This window comes from Phyllobates terribilis, unplaced genomic scaffold (genome assembly GCF_046119375.1).
Source record: "Phyllobates terribilis strain yellow unplaced genomic scaffold, ASM4611937v1 Scaffold_1__5_contigs__length_1240528914, whole genome shotgun sequence".
Classification (NCBI taxonomy): Eukaryota; Metazoa; Chordata; class Amphibia; order Anura; family Dendrobatidae; genus Phyllobates; species Phyllobates terribilis.
Window position 1 is genome coordinate 57884288 of NW_027362761.1, and position 19182 is coordinate 57903469.

The following is a 19182-nucleotide window of genomic DNA, read 5'->3' on the forward strand; positions in this document are numbered from 1 at the left end:
GGGGAGTGGGGGCGCCATTTGCGTTACAAGAGGGTGCCAACCTCCGCTTACAGGTAGGGACCAAGTTAGTGGTCATTATAGGGAGATTGCCCCGTTGTCTAGTACTAAATTGTTGCTTTATTATTATCATCACTTTGGATACGGTTTTAATATTCAAGGGAATTTTTTTCTTGCTTTTTAATTCATACTAATAGGGATTTTGTGTGTATGATCTGTGATTATAAGTAGTAATTGTATACTTTTTATGCTGCTAAAATTGGTGACTTATGGAGCCACTAATCGCGAACAGTACACCCAGACAAAAGAAAGATTTGACCATATATAGACTTTTTAATATCACTATTACATTTCTGAACAAATCCAGCGACAATCTGTATTACACTGAGACAACGATCAGATGTGGAGCTTCCTCCCGAATGACAATTCTAAGTACAAGGGAGAAATAGGAGCAGTTACATACATTGATCGATACCAAATACATAAGGAGGTTTGGTCCCAAAAAAGGAGGAAAAAGTAAAATGTAACCATTTCTGCAAACATAGCTTCTCTGAGATTAAAGTATTGGAAGGGTCATATTGCTTTGTCGGGATTTCGTGCACTAGTGCACTAGTGGAGCTTGCTTGAGTGATATCAGGACTGAGCGCATACGCGAGACATCTTTTGCTTGCTTGCTAGACTTGGGGTTAAAGTCACAGAGACGAGCCACTCTCTCCCAATCTGTTCCTGGGGATGTTTCTTCAGCATCGCTTACAAATGCTTCTTCGGCAGCCCTGAAAACCAGCAAATTCACCAATTAGAAAGAGATCCGAGAAAGTATTTATTTCCCCTCTTGTTACAGGGATTCAATTACAGTTTCCTATTTCTTACACTGTATCAAGCAGAATTGCATTCAACATGGTTTCAAGATAGGAAAAGACTTGATCTTTACATACTAGTGTCTGAGTTTACATTAGATCATCAAGTATGCAAATATGGAAACTAGAAATCTTTGAGAAAAAGAATAATACACAAGGTAGTAATGATTAATATGAATCCTAGCTCAGATTAAAAAGGAATCGCTCCCAGAACTAAATTTAAATTAATTACATGGTCAAAATTGTTTACTTAGCCCCCTACATTAAAAAAAAAAGTATTTTTCTTTAACTTCCTTGTGCACAAAATGATCTTTATTCATTAGTCAAATGAGGGTGCTCACTCCTGCCCCAGCAGTTAGTGTCCCTCACAGCCTCGCACTATGTAGATTGACCACACTTGCTTGCCCAGAGCGAGCACTACCTGAACTAAACACTCGACCATGTGTGCACGCAGACACTGGCAATCCAGGAGCTAAGATTAGAAGGAGAAAGACCGGCACATGAGGCTGGAACCTCAGCACCACAAAAGAAAAAGGAGACTGAGTGGGTACGGAAAATATTCAGACCCCTTCAAATTTTTCACTCTTTGTTTCATTGCAGTCATTTGAATAAATCTAGAATAAAATATACATTTTATATTGCTCAGATACAATAAAACCAGGTCAGGAAAAAAATAGGGTAGGGACTCCACAAAAAGGAGGGGCGCGTATGAGGATTCACAATCCTGTAATAAAAAATATACAACCATCCCACTTCAGGGGGCACCAGTACAATTCCAAAGAGGTATAACTGTGTACTCCCTACCCTATTTTTTCCTGACCTGGTTTTATTGCATCTGAATAAAATGTATATTTTATTCTAGATTTATCTTGAAGTGTCCCCTTTTTTTAGGTTATTCTAATCATTGACACCTTTTTACCAACAGTTGTTGGGTTATATATTTTGGTATTGATTGCAGCCATTTGGTAAATTCTAAAGAGTTCATTTTTTTGCTCATTACACTCTGCACCCCATCTTGACTGAAACAAACCAGAAATGTAGACATTTTTGCAAATTAAAAAGAAAAACTGAAATATCACAGTCATAAGTATTCAGACCCTTTGCTCAGATACTCATATTTAAGTCACATTCTGTCCATTTCCTTGTGATCCTCCTTGAGATGGTTCTACACCTTCATTGGAGTCCAGCTGTTTAATTAAACTGATATGACTTGGTTTGGAAAGGGACACACTAATATAATATAATATATAATATAATATAATATATATATGACCTCACAGCGCACAGTGCACATCAAACCAAATGAAAATCATGAGCTCAAAAGGAACTGCCCAAGGAGCTCAGACAGAATTGTGGCAAGGCACAGATCTGGCTAAGGTTACAAAAGAATTTCTGCAGTATTTAAGGCTCCTAAGAGCACAATGGCCTCCATAATCCTTAAATGGAAGAAGTTTGGGACCACCAGAAGTCTTCCTAGACCTGGCCGTCCATCCAAACTGAGCAATCGTGGGAGAAGAGCCTTGGTGAGAAAGGTAAAGAATAACCCCAAGATCACTGTGGCTGAGCTCCACGGATGCAGTAGGTAGATGGGAGGAAGTTCCACAAAGTCAACTATCACTGCAACCCTCCACCAGTTTGGCCTTTATGGCAGAGTGGCTCGATGGAAGTCTCTCATCAGTGCAAGACATATAAAAGCCCGCGTAGAGTTTGCTCAAAAACACATGAAGGACTCCCAGACTATGAGAAATAAGATTCTCTGGTCTGATGAGATGAAGATGGAACTTTTCGGTAATAATTCTAAGCGGTATGTGTGTAGAAAACCAGGCACTGCTCATCACCTGTGCCCAATACAATCCCAACAGTGAAACATGGTGGTGGCAGCATCATGCTATGGGGGCGTTTTTCAGCTGCAGGGACAGGACGACTGGTTGCAATTGAAGGAAACATAAATGCGGCCAAGGACAGAGATATCCTGGATGAAAACCTCTTCCACAGTGCTATGGACCTCAGACTTGGCCGAAGGTTCATCTTCCAATAAGACAATGACCCTAAGTACACAGCTAAAATAACAAAGGAGTGGCTTCAGAACAACCCTATGACCATTCTTGACTGGCCCAGCCAGAGCCCTGACCTAAACCCAATTGAGCATCTCTGGAGAGACCTGAAAATGGCTGTCCACCAACGTTCACCATCCAACCTGACGGAACTGGAGGGGATCTGCAAGGAAGAATGGCAGCGGATCCCCAATTCCAGATGTGAAAAACTTGTTACATCATTCCCAAGAGGACTCATGGCTGTACTAGCTCAAAAGGGTGCTTCTACTCAATACTGAGCAAAGGGTCTGAATACTTATGACCATGTGATATTTCAGTTTTTCCGTTTTAATAAATTTGCAAAAAAAATCTACGTTTTTTTTTATTTTTTTTTCCCCAGTCAAGATGGGGTGCAGAGTGTACATTAATGAGAAAAAAATGATCTTTTTAGAATTTACCAAATGGCTGCAATGAAACAGAGTGAAAAATTTGAAGGGGTCTGAATACTTTCCATACCCACTGTAGGTCTTGCTTCAGTGTAAATTTTGATCTGGCAAGGAGTCAAAAACAGATCTTATCCAACATTTCGACTGGGAACGGTCTTTGTCAAGGACATCTGTTGCAGGTGTTGGTAGGCAGAAATCTAGTAGCGCATTGGCTTACACCCCGCTTGCCGCAGTTCTCAATTCCCAGCTCCTGCTCCACACAGGTCCTCCTTGACATGAAAGATCATACTTTTTACATTATTGCTCTACTAGATTTCTGCCTACCTACAGATGTCCTTGACTAAGACCGTTGAGGTTCCAAACTCAATCCAGGAGCTAAGTGGCACAACAGACATTTCTTTGTTCCCTCCTGTCTGCTGCGCCCCCATTGCTCCTGCACTGACTGCTGGAGCTGAGTACACAATCAGTGCAAGAGATGAGTGGGTACAGCAGACAGCTCCTGTTGTACCAACTAAGCTCCTGGACAGACACTGTGTGTGCAGCAGTGTTAGTGTGCAGACCTGGTCAAGTCAGCAGTTCAGGCAGGGATGTGAACTGATGAACGGATTGGTGCAATGGGCACTTGGCCATGCAAAAGGTGTACAAGGTGTCCTTATTTGCCAAATGAATAAAGATAATTTCCTGCATAAGGAAATCAGAGAATTCACGACAAATGCCAAACATGACTTTTGTAATAGCTACATCCCCTATATTGACAATCTGATTAGTTAAGATTGACGTTCGGAGAGGGGGGGGGGGATATGGCTATACTAAAAACTGTCTGCTGTATGGATGTCAGTCCTTGCTGTTACTGCCTCACTCAAAAGGTAATCCCTGCTTTATGGATACTCGGTACCATGTTAAAGCATCATTTCAGAAGCACATAAAACATTAACATGATAATACAACCAAAGCTACGGAGAAGCAGCCGCAACATATAAAGCCTGGAAATCTAAGTAGTGAGTCAGACTACGCCTTTACATACAGCCATTACACCTATGCCTAATGCATGTATACATATCAAGCAGACATGTACTATTTTCAGCACTTAGACCATTTATGGCTCAGTCTAGACATAACAAATCTAATACTATAGGGTAAGGGGAATCAAGCTCTCAATGCCTTGCCAAAGAATGCCACCAATGCCCCATGAAGAAGTCTAAACGCTCTATGGTTGCTAGTATCTCCATTCAACATCTATAGTAACAGCCAACCCACTGGAGAGGAGAACACAAATGCAACATGTAGATAAAGCAGGAAAGAAGGAAAAACAAAACAAAGAGGGAACCACAATGAGTAGGAGCTTCCATGGCAGGGTGAACATACGTTGGGTATACACCACTGCAGACAGATCACTACGACACTAGCACTAGCCATGGGACGGACATGTTAAAGGGGCAGTGAGAAGATTTTTACTTAACTGTTCTAGGCTGTAGCAAGGATGGTTTATGTTTGTGCTTATACGTGAAGAGAAGAAATAAAAAACAAGAAAAAGTTTAAGTCAGATATAGAGGATGAAAATGAATGTAATGTTGCTGATAAGCAGGACATGCACCATGACACAGCTTGCAAATTCACTTTATCTTCAATGACCGTTAGAAAATGTACACTAATCATCACAGTCAACATGGGAAGGGAAGATCTAGGGGAGAACTAAACAGGTGTCCATTGATGAGAGCGTGTGTTTCTGCAGTAGAGCACAACAATCCATATGATGCAGCTAAACACCCACACAGAACAGAAGAATACATAGGAGACGCAGCCATTGTGTGCAGCCTGGATCAAAGCTCACTTCTGTCTGAAAGGGGATTGTGTAGGTGGGTGAAAATATCCTGCGTGCACTAGATACAGCAGAGCGGTGACAGGCAGGGGCTTACACAGTGCCCACAGAGCTCTTAATGGGGGCTGTTTTGTAGATCATCAAAACCATGATATTGATCATTGAATAAATATATGAAGAAATACACAAAACTAAACTAATAACAGGTCTAATCCGAAACGTGAAAATTGGAAAATATGAGCAAATGTTGCAAAAAAAAAAAAAAAAAAAAAAAAGTACCAACCGCACACTGCGTCTATGTATTTAGCCATACGTATACTCCGGGAAGTGCTACTGTATGTAGGCATACCACTTATTCACAGACTCGCTGTACAGGAAACCACAGCAGACTGCTCCTCTCTCCAACACAAAAACAATACTTCGTAGTACAAATACATTTTTTTTCACCCTTTCAGGGTGAGGCTTTCACCTCCCTCAACCTCCAACTGTTGCATTGTAGGAGCCATAACATTTTTATTTTTCCTTTGACATAACCAAAATAATGCACTGTTTTTTTTTTTGCCATTGATTAATACATTAACTTATTAACCAACTTTCATTAACTCTTTCCAAAAAGGAATAGAATGAGAGAAAAAAAAATGGCTATTTTGCCACGATTTTCTTATTTACATTTTAAATCTTAATCTTCATTTAGTAGGAGCACACAGCTGAGACAGTGAGAGCCATGATGCTGGGGGTCCAGGGATAGTGATTACACAGAACCGATCACAGCATCTCCTCAGCAGTGGAGAGGAAGAGGAGGGGGTGGAGGTGAGCAGCTAAATGCTGAATAGAAATTATGGGCTGAAGAGAGAATGATGGACTATTAGGACTTAACCCCTCTCCTGGAATATAGCTACTGTGCTCTAGCCCAAGGTTTGGGCAGGCGATAGAGTCAGCTCTATGGAAACCAGCTATACACTATGAAAGATAGAAGCTTTCAATGCATTAAAGGGGTGGTCGGAAGTCTAAAGTAATTTTCCTCCTAAACCTTCATCTATTTAGTAGTGTCATAATCCAAACTATTTTATAATATTCTTAAAATGAAAACTTCCCTAACTGCCCCCCCCCCCACCCCCACTTCCTTCTTGATGACACTCCGGTTTGAGAATTCCAGTGCATGCTGGGATACTAAAATGAAGAGCCATGAGGGGCAGAGGCTGCAGTCATTGTCGCAGCCTGTGCCCCCTCCCTGAAACGAAGCACCATCAGTGACGCTTGTTTGAGGGGCTGTGTGAGTCCTAGTGTGATATGCACAAAAGACAGTGCGTTCTCTTGTCAAATAAGAGCAGCAGCAACAGAGCGTGTTGTCACAATACAGTCATATGAAAAAGTTTGGGCACCCCTATTAATCTTAAGCTTAATGTTTTATAAAAATTGGTGTTTTTGCAACAGCTATTTCAGTTTGATATATGTAATAACTGTTGGATACAGTAATGTTTCTGCCTTGAAATGAGGTTTATTGTACTAACAGAAAATGTGCAATCTGCATTCAAACAAAATTTGACAGGTGCATAAGTATGGGCACCTCACCAGAAAAGTGACATTAATATTTAGTAGATCCTCCTTTTGCAAAAATAACAGCCTCTAGTCGCTTCCTGTAGCTTTTAATGAGTTCCTGGATCCTGGATGAAGGTATTTTTGACCATTCCTCTTTACAAAACAATTCCAGTTCAGTTAAGTTTGATGGTCACCGAGCATGGACAGCCTCTTCAAATGATCCCACAGATGTTCAATGATATTCAGGTCTGGGGACTGGGATGGCCATTCCAGAACATTGTAATTGTTCCTCTGCATGAATGCCTGAGTAGATTTGGAGCGGTGTTTTGGATCATTGTCTTGCTGAAAGATCCATCCACTGCGTAACTTCAACTTTATCACTGATTCTTGAACACTATTGCCAAGAATCTGCTGATACTGAGTGGAATCCATGCGTCCCTCAACTTTAACAAGATTCCCAGTGCCGGCATTGACCACACAGCCCCAAAGCATGATGGAACCTCCACCAAATTTTACTGTGGGTAGCAAGTGTTTTTCTTGGAATGCTGTGTTTTTTTGCCACCATGCATAACGCCTTTTTGTATGACCAAACAACTCAATCTTGGTTTCATCAGTCCACAGGACCTTCTTCCAAAAAGAAATAGGCTTCTTCCAATGTGCTTTTGCATACCTCAGCCGACTCTGTTTGTGCGTACTTGCAGAAACGGCTTCTTTCGCATCACTCTCCCATACAGCTTCTCCTTGTGCAAAGTGCGTTGTATAGTTGACCGATGCACAGTGACACCATCTGCAGCAAGTTGATGCTGCAGCTCTCTGGAGGTGGTCTGAGGATTGTCCTTGACTGATCTCACCATTCTTCTTCTCTGCCTTTCTGATGTTTTTCTTGTCCTGACACTTCTGGCCTTAACAAGAACTGTCCCTATGTTCTTCCATTTCCTTACTATGTTCCTCACAGTGGAAACTGACAGGTTAAATCTCTGAGACAGCTTTTTGTATCCTTCCCCTGAACAACTATGTTGAATAATCTTTGTTTTCAGATCATTTGACAGTTGTTTTGAGGAACCCATGATGCCACTCTTCAGAGGAGATTCAGACAGGAGAACAACTTGCAAGTGGCCACTTTAAGTAGCTTTTCTCATGATTGCATACACCTGGCTATAAAGTTCAAAGCTCAATGAGGTTACAAAACCAAAAAAAGTGCTTTAGTAAGTCAGTAAAAAGTAGGCAGGAGTATTTAAAACAAGAAAATGATAAGGGTGCCCATACTTATGCACCGGTCAAATTTTGTTTGAATGCAGATTGCACATTTTCTGTTAGCACAATAAACCTCATTTCAAGGCAGAAACATTACTGTGTCCAACAGTTATTACATATATCAAACTGAAATAGCTGTTGCAAAAACACCAATTTTTATAAAACATTAAGCTTAAGATTAATAGGGGTGCCCAAACTTTTTCATATGACTGTACCCGGTGTGCAGAGACCAGTAATGTCACTTGCGGGAGAAGCGCTGATCTCTGCATGCCAGGTATTCTGACAACGTGCTCTGTTGCCGTCTCATTACTGCTGATCTGAGCTGGCAACAGAGAGTGCGCTGTCATTGTGCACACCGCAAAGTGCACATGGACTAGTCCAGCCCCTGAAACAAGTATTGTTTCAGTGAGGTGGTAGAGGCTGTGGCAGTGACCGCAGCCTCTGCCCCCTGATGAAGCTTCATTTGAGTATCTCAGAATGCAAAGCGACATCAAAAAAGGAAGTGTGATATAGATAGATCTATTTAAGAAGCAGTTACATAGTGTACTTAGGGAACTGTAAGGAATTTGTAATTCAAGTACATTAGAAAAAAAGTCTAAATTAGGCACTAAACATAGGAATTTAGGAGGAAAATTACTAATTAACTTTGGACCACCCCTTTAAAAGTAATATAATAACTTGAATACCACCAAGTAATTTTTTACAAAGCAAGATGTAGTTTTCATTGGCATCATTGTGTGGTACGCATGACTTCATTTTATGGTTACACTTTTTGGGAAACTAAATGGGAAAAAAAAAAATATATAGTTTGGGGTGTGAATCCTGCTGCCAGATTCCCTTTATGTGGCGCATCTTTGGTATCAATTGTCCTACCATTACATGAGGCGCTGTACACACCATGCTTGCCACATTCTGAGTTAGAAAGGCATAGAATACAGCTACATGGGAGAAAAAAAGAAAAAGCCTGACTCCTTCATACACCAAGCAGCTGAGAAGCCATCATTAAATACTTCTATATATTTAATCACATACTGCTCTCCAGCTACTTCTCCGTTTTATACCATGTGCATTATTTAGTGAAAGGCAAAGAAACAAAACCCCGCTAGGCTGGGGGTGGACACAAAAATACTACTTTTCTACGTGTATCAAGGTCGGAATTGAATGTACCTATTGTAAAACAACACAGGAACATAAGACTTCCAGTGAACATTTAATAAGCAGCTGACAAAATGCGGTGAAATATATACTTGTTACTCGGCTTCAATAAATAAAACTGATAATAGAATTCTAGGAAAATAAAAATACATAAAAGTAAAATTAACTGTTCTCATCTGCCCTAAAGTACCATGTGGTACCCATTCTGACATTATACCATTGTATCCAACTGATTGCTTATTAAGCATCCATTTAGAAATAAAAAAGCGCATATAAAAGGGTGAAGTGAAAAGCCCAAGGTACCAAACGATACGAGCACATAGGGGTACTGTGTCATTTCTATACACAAGCCACTGCAATCATTAATGGTGCACACAACACTGTTAAGGTGACCCATAATGACACCACATCTACAATTATTATAGATAGTGGTAAAGTAAACTTTTCAGTGGATGGTCCATTTTATTAAGTATTAGCCACTGAACAGCAATATTTTGCCTCAACATTATTTGCAGGTAGAAATACAGAGTAATAGTGGTGATGTTGCCATCACTTCAGACAAATCCATGGGGAACGGGTAGCAGTGTTTATCTAAAATGGTTTCGAGACCGTGCTGATGACTAATGTTAGGGCTTAGCACAGCATCCTCTATGGAGAGGGTAGGTAGTGACATCCATGTCAAGTCGCTGAAATGCTAAATATACCCTTACATCCGGTTTAGCAATCAGGGTTTCCTTTTCAGAGAAATCTTTTGGCCCATTTTTATGCCAATGAGCCACAAGAGGTAGGGGCTTGGCCCTGCACCTAGATCTCCGGCCACTAACCGGTCACTCTTCTTTCGTTGCACTGCTCCCCTGCAAGCACCGCCATTCTTGGGGGCAGAGAATACACGGATCAATAGTCCAGTTCTCGAAACATATTCAGGTGGGGAAGCAAGTCGCACATAAGAGGGATCTGTTAGTCAGTGGAGGGTGGCCAGAGTTATAAGCGCAGGGCTAAGCCCCTTCCACTTTCGGCTCAGCCTATACCCTGTACAATTTTTGGAATTTTTCTGAAATTAAATCAAGGCTTTCTAAAAACAAAAGGTTTATTTAGCATTACAGTAACTTAAACATTGTTGATAGTTTGGGGGAACAAAAACTTGCCGCCAGGTTGCCTTTAAGACCTCCACATAGACTAGATAAACATTGGCCAAACATGCCATTTTTTGGTGGGGCCGGTTGACCATCTGATGTGTATGGGGGCTTCCTGACACCCCTCCTTACAGATTATGTTGAGGGAAAGCTAGACCAGTTGGAATTTCAACGGTCAATTGTTTTATCAGTTGAGATAAGCCGTCGCCAGAGGACTACGGCATCAGATTTCTCCTCTCTTCCCATTGAAAACAAATGAACACTCATGCCAAGCAAAGTGCTCGTGTATGGAGGCGTGCGGGGGATATCAGGAGAGCACGCGGTCCACCGAACAGTCCTCATGCATAAGCCGAGCTTCACGAGTAATAAGGAACGCAAGCTACTCACATCACAGAAGTTCTCCCTACTGACTGCAGGCACACATGTACTTCCCAACATTGTCCTTTTTGCTCCTCCTTGTAACAGAGCACTGCAATGACTACTAGTGGAGGTTAACAATCCATCCAGGAGGAGGACATGTCACAGTTATCGAAGCCTATAGAAGTTTATATTTTAGGACCCCTTTGGCAGACTGCATGTCACAATAAAAGAATTAGTTTAAAAAACTCTTTCATAGACATAGCCCACAAATCTAAAGTTAACATTCTCCTCATTTTTCTCACCAAAACAGAAAAGCACAAACACAGGAACACAAAAAAAGAACATCCATTTAGTGAGATTAGAATTAGTAATTATTGCAACATACACATAACCAATCATGTCAGCGAAGGGTTGTTTGTAGAAAGCTTCATCTGCCACCCTACAGACAGTAAGAAGTCCAAAGAGAAGGCAAGCAGGCAAAGAAAAAAAGAGGGAGAGAGCATTGAAAAGTAGAGAACATCAGATAGTGTTAAATAAGCATGGAAAATAAAAGGAGATTTAATAACACCATGCATGAAGCAAGACCACCACCACAGCAAAAAACAGCATCGACAGTCAATTAAAATGATTGTGCGTCGTGTGAAATGGATTTTTGCTTTGCACAAAATATCACTATTCTCGGCAGCACATTGTACATTGCACAAAGGACATGCACTGCAGAGAACACTGGCAGCCAATGTGCACTGAATGAGCCATTACAGATCATTTTAAGGTCACGGCCCCACTATCAGTATTTTTTCTCAGGAGTGGGTGATAAATGTAGAATTGGTGACTTGTTTCTATTACACCTTTTCTCAGATTGTTCCTCACCTGGTTTTGGCTCCCACTCCTGAGAAAAAATACTGACCGAATACGGATAGTGGGGCCGTGGCCTTAAAAGGGAATCTGTCACATTGTACATGCAGTCCAGTCACTGGACAGCATGGTATAGGAAAGGAGAAGTTGAGCAGAATATAGGTCTGTTGGAGAAGATTTAGCATAACTTGTAATTTCTTCATTGAAATCCCTGATGTTTGCATGCATAGGAGTCCAGTGGGCGGTCCTACTAGTGATTGACAGTCTCCCCTGTATACATACACGATGTTATAAGCACACTGCGACTAATGAATACATGCACTACAATATTGTTGCAAAATGCTAAAAACGTAAAAAGGTACTTAGTTAGCGATTTTTGATCAAAGAGCGCAAAAGCAATCCAACCACATCAAGGTGACCTTTTAATATGGATGGTCCCTAGCCACCATGTCTTACCATTCTATAGTGGCTAGGGACCATCCATATTGAAATGTCACCTTGACGTTGTTGAATGGCTTTTGTGCTCTGATCAAAAAAAATACTAAGTACCTTTCCGGTTTTAACGTTTGCAGCAATATGGAGTTCATGTATTCATTAGTCGCAGTATATATATATCCCCATGCAACAGTGTATTTGTGCAGTTTCCCCTGTATGACTGTGCATAAATACCTGTCCATCACTAGTAGGACCTCCCAGTGAGTTCATATGTATACAAACAGGAAGTATTTTAATGCATAAAATGCAACTTTTACTGAAAAGTTTTTTCTCAAAGCGTGTATTAATCTGATCTTTTCTCCAGTCGGGATAAGCAGGAGAAACGGATACCATTTCCAAGAGTTCCTGCATGGTCTGCCTGTATTAACATGTGATTAAACAACTGCTGATCGATAAGTATGTACGTCTTATATTTTACCCATCATTAGGCAGAAAATTTAGTGTTTTCTTAGTGTACACAGTGAATAAAAGTGAAATTCTAATTCTTAGGAATTACCGATTATTTGCTTTTGTCTTCAGTAACAATTCATCCTGTCTGGCATACCATTCGTCTAACTCCTTTACAGCCTTCTCTTTCCATTCAGACTCTTGCTTTTTAGAGTTAGCATCTGTGTAAAAGACAGAACTCATTCAATAGAGAGAACAAAGTGCAGGATACATTGATTCACATTATATTAGGTTAGGAAAAAAAAAGATTCAAATATTACACCAAATAGGTGTTTTTTTATTTTTATTTTGAGTACATAGATATTGGAATACACCCACAATAACAGATCAGCAGGGGTCCCCCACAAGCAGCTGATGAAAGGGGACACAATAGTGAGCACATAGTTCCCTTCAGGCTGCTGTTTTGCAGCTGGTTCCAGGCACAGATGGTAAAGTGAGAAGAGGTTCATAGAAAAGATTGTGCTCATCTCTTATATCCAAGACAAGGTATGGATTCATAAAAGTATCGGGCAGAACCCGAATTGTTGACCAGGCACAGCTTATCCACCCTCCAGTGCCTGGTGTTAAATGCACTTAAAAGGGGACAGAGCCTGCAGTAAACTATTATACCAGACACAGCCACTACGAGGTGCAAGTGCCGGATAACCAATTAACAGCACACGGCGCTCACCGGAGCACTGCAGCCCGTTAACTGGAACCGGTCACCATGAAACTGAAGTCCAATCTGCAGACATCATGTTATAGAGCAGGGGGAGCAGAATAGATTAATATATCGTTTTGTGAGAAGATTCTGTATAATCTGTGTTTTCCTCATTTAATCCTCTGCTCTGATATTTTGGGTCCAGTGGGTGGTGCTATCAGTGACTGACAGCTTTATTTATATAATTGTGCATACAGAGATGGCTGTCAGTCACTGATAGCACCGCCCACTGGACCAAAAATCCCAGAAAGAGCAGAGGATTAAATGAGGAAAAACACAGATTATACTGAATCTTTTCTCACAAAACTATATATAAATCTACTTAGCTCCTCCTGCTCTATAACATGATGTCTGCAGATTGGACTGCAATTTCATGGCGACAGGTTCCCTTTAAGTCATCTCATTGGTGGGACTGCTGGAAGACAAACACTAACAAGTCACATTGAAGGCCTCTTAAAAGTACATCAACAATATCAAGTGCCTAATTTTTGTTATTCTCCTGAATGGAAGCAGATGCTAGATGATTAATATAGCAGAATGCCTTCCGCACAGGATTTGGTCAAATTGAAGATATTGGGCTCTCACCAAGCACTTCTAGACGACTCCTTTGTTCCTCCCTCCATTTGCGGATGCTCTCTGGCTCGGCTTGTAGACGGTCGGCATGGGAAATTGCTGCATAGCTGTCTGTTGGGCCATTAATCTCCTGATCAAACAGTAAATAATATTATATCACCATGTATATATGTATACTGTCTCACAGAATAAAGAAACTATAGCAGTTATGCCACCCGGTCATTGCATTACAAACAAAACCCAAAAAAACAAATGGTAGAATTGCGTTTTTTTTTCCCCATTACTGTACATGTGCCCAAAAATGCAGTCAGCAAAAAGTAATCGAATAACATTATTTAAACATTATTCATTGCAAAGATGCCATGTGCAGCGCCAAGCAAAAGACTTTCAGAAAGTGTTAATGAGGTGGCACAAGTGAGAAACACTGAGCCAAATGTAAAGAGAAAAGGGATACTGTGAGAAGTGTTCCTGCTGATAAGAAGGGATTTTATATCCTAATAAAATGTAAAAGTATCAGATATATGGAGCAAAGTCCTGAGCAAACTAACTGCAAATGCGGAAATTGGAAAAATCTTAAAAAATTAACTAACTAAAATCCCCAGACAGATCTCTTCCGCCAAGCTGTTTCCACGATAAAGGACTATTTAAAAAAATAAATAAATATTTCTGCACAAAATTAGCTCATTTAGACTTTGGGGTTTTGGTGAGGTATTTTGTTACGAGTTTTTATTGCATTTTCAGCTACTAGAGAAGAGCGAGTAATTTAATGGAAATGGAGCTCTGCTCGAATTTTACAAAAATCCACATTCAATGCTGGACACCATTTCTTTGAACCATGAAGGGCCATCAATAGATTGGAAATATCCAGTCGTCACCGCATGTACTGACCCCTCTGCTCGAGCAGAGTTTGGATTTCCAGCTGTCATGGGTCCTGGGGAGGGTTCTGCGTTCTTGAGCAGGACCCTCCAGAACCTCATGAAGGCCAGAAGTCCTGGTCATTCCAGAGCGAGCTTCAGAAGATGTGGCGAGAACCAGATGGGACAGATGTGAGCAGCAAGATAAAGGATTTATTTTTACATATTACATTTGCTTTGGGGTTTGCAGAGACCTAAGCATAATAAGAGACATTAAATTGAGAAGCATTTCAGCCATGTTCACACGCATGGTTTTTGCCCCCCTTTTTTTTTTCCCTGCAGCCAAAACTACCTTTTTTGGCATTAAAAAAAACACATGCGTTTAAGACGCAGGTTTTGCAGCACTTTTTGGGTGCTTTTCTAAAGTACATGTTTCATAAAGTTATATTCACTAAAAAAAAAAAAAAAAAAAAATGCTGAAAGGATGACATGCTGCGAATAAAACTAATTTGCTTTGGAAACTACCCGTGTGTCCAGTTACCCAACTTTAGTAAAACCGAGTCATGTGCAGAATGCATGTGCTTTTATATGAGAATTTTTTGCATCTCATTCAAGTCTACGGGGGAATTCCACAAATAAAAGGCATAATTAAACACAAGATAAGGTGACATGCTGTGGACTTCAAAATAGCACCGCAGGTCAATTTCTGTAATTAGAAAAAAAAACAAAAAAACACTGGGCATGAGATTTAGTCAATCTTACGCACTTTGCTTTTTGCACACGAAAATATACAGCAGTAAAAAAGTGTGCAAAAAAAGTAAATACATAAAAATACTCAATGTAAGAGAGTCACAATTGTGTCACAATTATTTAAGGCGTTGTCCAGCAGGATAAAACATGCTTTTAGAGAGGTTTAAAATTGACACAACTTGATCGCATACTTTTATTGTCAATGTTCAACCCATGACCCGCTATCCGTGACTGCCCTGGTAGTAGGGGGAGGGGGGAGAAAAAAAAAAGTGCAATGAACTGCTGGGAAATTCCAAGGGTTCACTGATCTCTTGTGCTTTGTTTGAACAGTCATTTTGTTCTGACTCACTTTAATGGGGATAAAAGCAGCCCAAACCGTGGGCAGCATGCATCAGCCACTGGCTGTGGTCACACAGCCATGTATGTTTGTCTCTGAAACGCTGCGGCGTTCAAGAGGAAAAAAAAAAAAAAACCACACCACCACACCAAGACGTTGTCCACTACTTTTCATCCACGACTTATCCTTAGGACAGGTCATCAATGTCTGATCGGTCAGAGTCAGACACTTGGCACCCCCGCCGATCAGCTGTTCTCGGTGTCGGCAGCCTATTGATTTGAATAGGAGGAGGACATGTAGTACTCAGCCACTATCAGAAGACAGAGCAGCTTCACAATCTGGCAGTGCCGGCGCAGTCGATACCAAGAACAGCTGATCGGCAGGGGTGCCGGGTGTAGGACCCTGACCAATCAGACATTGGTGACCTATCCTAAGGATAGGTCATGGATGAAAAGTATAGCTGCCGGGGACCAAGCCGTGTAAGTGACTAGTCGTATAGATAAGCAGCCATTAAAAGTGTTTCAGAGATCAACATGCATGGCTAGGACACTACAGTCAGTGGCCAACATGCCACCCACAGTTTGGGCAGGATGTGTCACCTCGTCACAACATAATCACAGGAGTAATTAAACCCGAAGAAATTAAATATTGTATGGAATTATAAACAAAACTCAAAGTGCAACTAAATAATTGTAGAGCTAAACAGCATATAACCACCAATAAAAAACAAACACAAATGTATACAAGTAGTACCAACACATAATTTAAGTGCGATTTAGAGATTCTTAGTATGCATGCACAGATGAGACATTTCCTTGTGTGGGACACTTCCAACCACGGACTCATGGACCTCAAGCGCCCCACCGCTGCCAAGCAACAGTGCCCACAATGGCCATGTCGGGAAGATCCAGGAACCTTTTATCTGAGCATGCGCACTATACAAACCACATAATGTCACTCAATCTGGGCATTAAACCGCTATGTGTGTACCAACATTCATTTCATTATTAATCGGGGATATTTAATTACCGGTTTTAGTTAACAGGACGCATGGTGGTATTTATGTGGGAGGAATTATATACCTGATGTGTACTATTTATTAAGGATTGTTAGTGAAGGTAAGTATAGACATTACACACATAGGTGAATTGTAAGATGAAATCTATACATTAGGTGTACAATTATAATAGATAATACTGAAGGCAAGTATAGACAAATGTCACCGATTCTTACTGCATGTTGTGGCCCAGTGAAAATAAAATGAAATTTACCAAATGTGTCATAATAAACTATCAATTAAATAACCCTGATTATTCCACACTTTGCTAACAATTGAGTAAATTATAAAAGGTGCATGAGTATAATGAAAGTACGGAGATCATTTCATAACTATATAGTGACCATAGCGCTGTAAAGACCACGTGTGCCGGGTCTATATAACCTTGGAAAATATCCGATGGTACATGGTCCTTAAAACAAGTCAAAATGAGGCTCAGTATTGTGTGTGGCCTCCACGTGCCTGTATGACCTCCCTACAACGACTGGGCATGCTCCTGATGAGGTTGCGGATGGTCTCCTGTGGGATCTCCTCCCCGACCTGCACTAAAGCATCCGCCAACTCCTGGACAGTCTGTGGTGCAACGTGACGTTGGTGGATGGAGCGAGACATGATGTCCCAGATGTGATCAATCGGATACAGGTCTGGGGAACGGGCGGGACAGTCCATAGCTTCAATGCCTTCATCTTGCAGGAACTGCTGACACACTCCAGCCACATGAGGTCTGGAATTGTCCTGCATTAGGAGGAACCCAGGGCCAACCGCACCAGCATATGGTCTCACAAGGGGTCTGAGGATCTCATCTCGGTACCTAATGGCAGTCAGGCTACCTCTGGCGAGCATATGAAGGGCTGCGCGGCCCTCCAAAGAAATGCCGCCCCACACCATTACTGACCCACTGCCAACCCGGTCATGCTGTAGGATGTTGCAGGCAGCAGATCGCTCTCCACAGCGTCTCCAGACTCAGTCACGTCTGTCACATGTGCTCAGTGTGAACCTGCTTTCATCTGTGAAGAGCACAGGGCATCAGTGGCGACTTTGCCAATCCTGGTGTTCTGTGGCAAATGCCAAGTGTCCTGCACGGTGTTGGGCTGTGAGCACAACCTACATCTGTGGAAGTCGGGCCCTCATACCACCCTCACGGAGTCGGTTTCTAACAGTTTGTGCAGACACATGCACATTTGTGGCCTGCTGGAGGTCATTTTGCAGGGCTCTGGCAATGCTCCTCCTATTCCTCCTTGCACAAAGGCGGAGGTAGCGGTCCTGCTGCTGGGTTGTTGCTCTCCTACGGCCCCCTCCACGTCTCCTGGTGTACTGGCCTTTCTCCTTGCAGTGCCTCCAGCCTCTGGACACTACGCTGACAGACACAGCAAACCTTCTTGCCACAGCTCGCATTGATGTGCCATCCTGGATGAGCTGCACTACCTGAGCAACTTCTGTGGGTTGTAGAGTCCATCTCATGCTACCACGAGTGTGAAAGCACAACCAACATTCAAAAGTGACCAAAACATCAGCCAGAAAGCATTGGTACTGAGATGTGGTCAGTGGTCCCCACCTGCAAAACCACTCCTTTATTGAGGGTGTCTTGATAATTGCCAATAATTTCCATCTATTGTCTATAGAATTTGCACAACAGCACGTGAAATTGATTGCCAATCAGTGTTGCTTCCTAAGTGGACAGTTTGATTTCACAGAAGTTTGATTTACTTGGGAGTTATATTCTGTTGTTTAAGTGTTCCCTTTATTTTTTTGAGCAGTAATATACATATATACAGTTATATGAAAAAGTTTGGGCACCCCTATTAATCTTAAGCTTAATGTTTTATAAAAATAGGTGTTTTTGCAACAGCTATTTCAGTTTGATATATGTAATAACTGTTGGACACAGTAATGTTTCTGCCTTGAAATGAGGTTTATTGTACTAACAGAAAATGTGCAATCTGCATTCAAACAAAATTTGACAGGTGCATAAGTATGGGCACCTCACCAGAAAAGTGGCATTAATATTTAGTAGATCCTCCTTTTGCAAAAATAACAGCCTCTAGTCGCTTCCTGTAGCTTTTAATGATTTCCTGGATCCTGGATGAAGGTATTTTTGACCATTCCCCTTTACAAAACAATTCCAGTTCAGTTAAGTTTGATGGTCGCCGAGCATGGACAGCCCTCTTCAAATGATCCCACAGATGTTCAATGATATTCAGGTCTGGGGACTGGGATGGCCATTCCAGAACATTGTAATTGTTCCTCTGCATGAATGCTGGAGTAGATTTGGAGCGGTGTTTTGGATCATTGTCTTGCTGAAAGATCCATCCCCTGCGTAACTTCAACTTTATCACTGATTCTTGAACATTATTGTCAAGAATCGGCTGATACTGAGTGGAATCCATGCGTCCCTCAACTTTAACAAGATTCCCGGTGCTGGCATTGGCCACACAGCCCCAAAGCATGATGGAACCTCCACCAAATTTTACTGTGGGTAGCAAGTGTTTTTCTTGGAATGCTGTGTTTTTTTGCCGCCATG

General features: G+C 41.4%; 1 protein-coding gene across 4 annotated transcripts in view; it reads right to left on the reverse strand.

Annotated features, from left to right (window-relative positions):
• Positions 1–310: 310 nt before the first annotated feature.
• Positions 311–19182, reverse strand: part of CLTA (clathrin light chain A) — a 55002-nt gene continuing 36130 nt past the window's right edge. Inside the window, exons 3-7 of one of the 4 annotated variants that reach the window (XM_073662411.1) lie at positions 13676–13793; positions 12440–12551; positions 10979–11032; positions 4794–4829; positions 311–770 (exon numbers count right to left, since the gene is read on the reverse strand). In XM_073662411.1, coding sequence (XP_073518512.1) covers positions 599–770; positions 4794–4829; positions 10979–11032; positions 12440–12551; positions 13676–13793 — 492 coding nt within the window. In that variant the 3' untranslated portion in view covers positions 311–598. The remainder of the gene's footprint in view (positions 771–4793; positions 4830–10978; positions 11033–12439; positions 12552–13675; positions 13794–19182) is intronic. The other 3 variants (XM_073662431.1, XM_073662422.1, XM_073662439.1) reach the window with 3 other exon arrangements.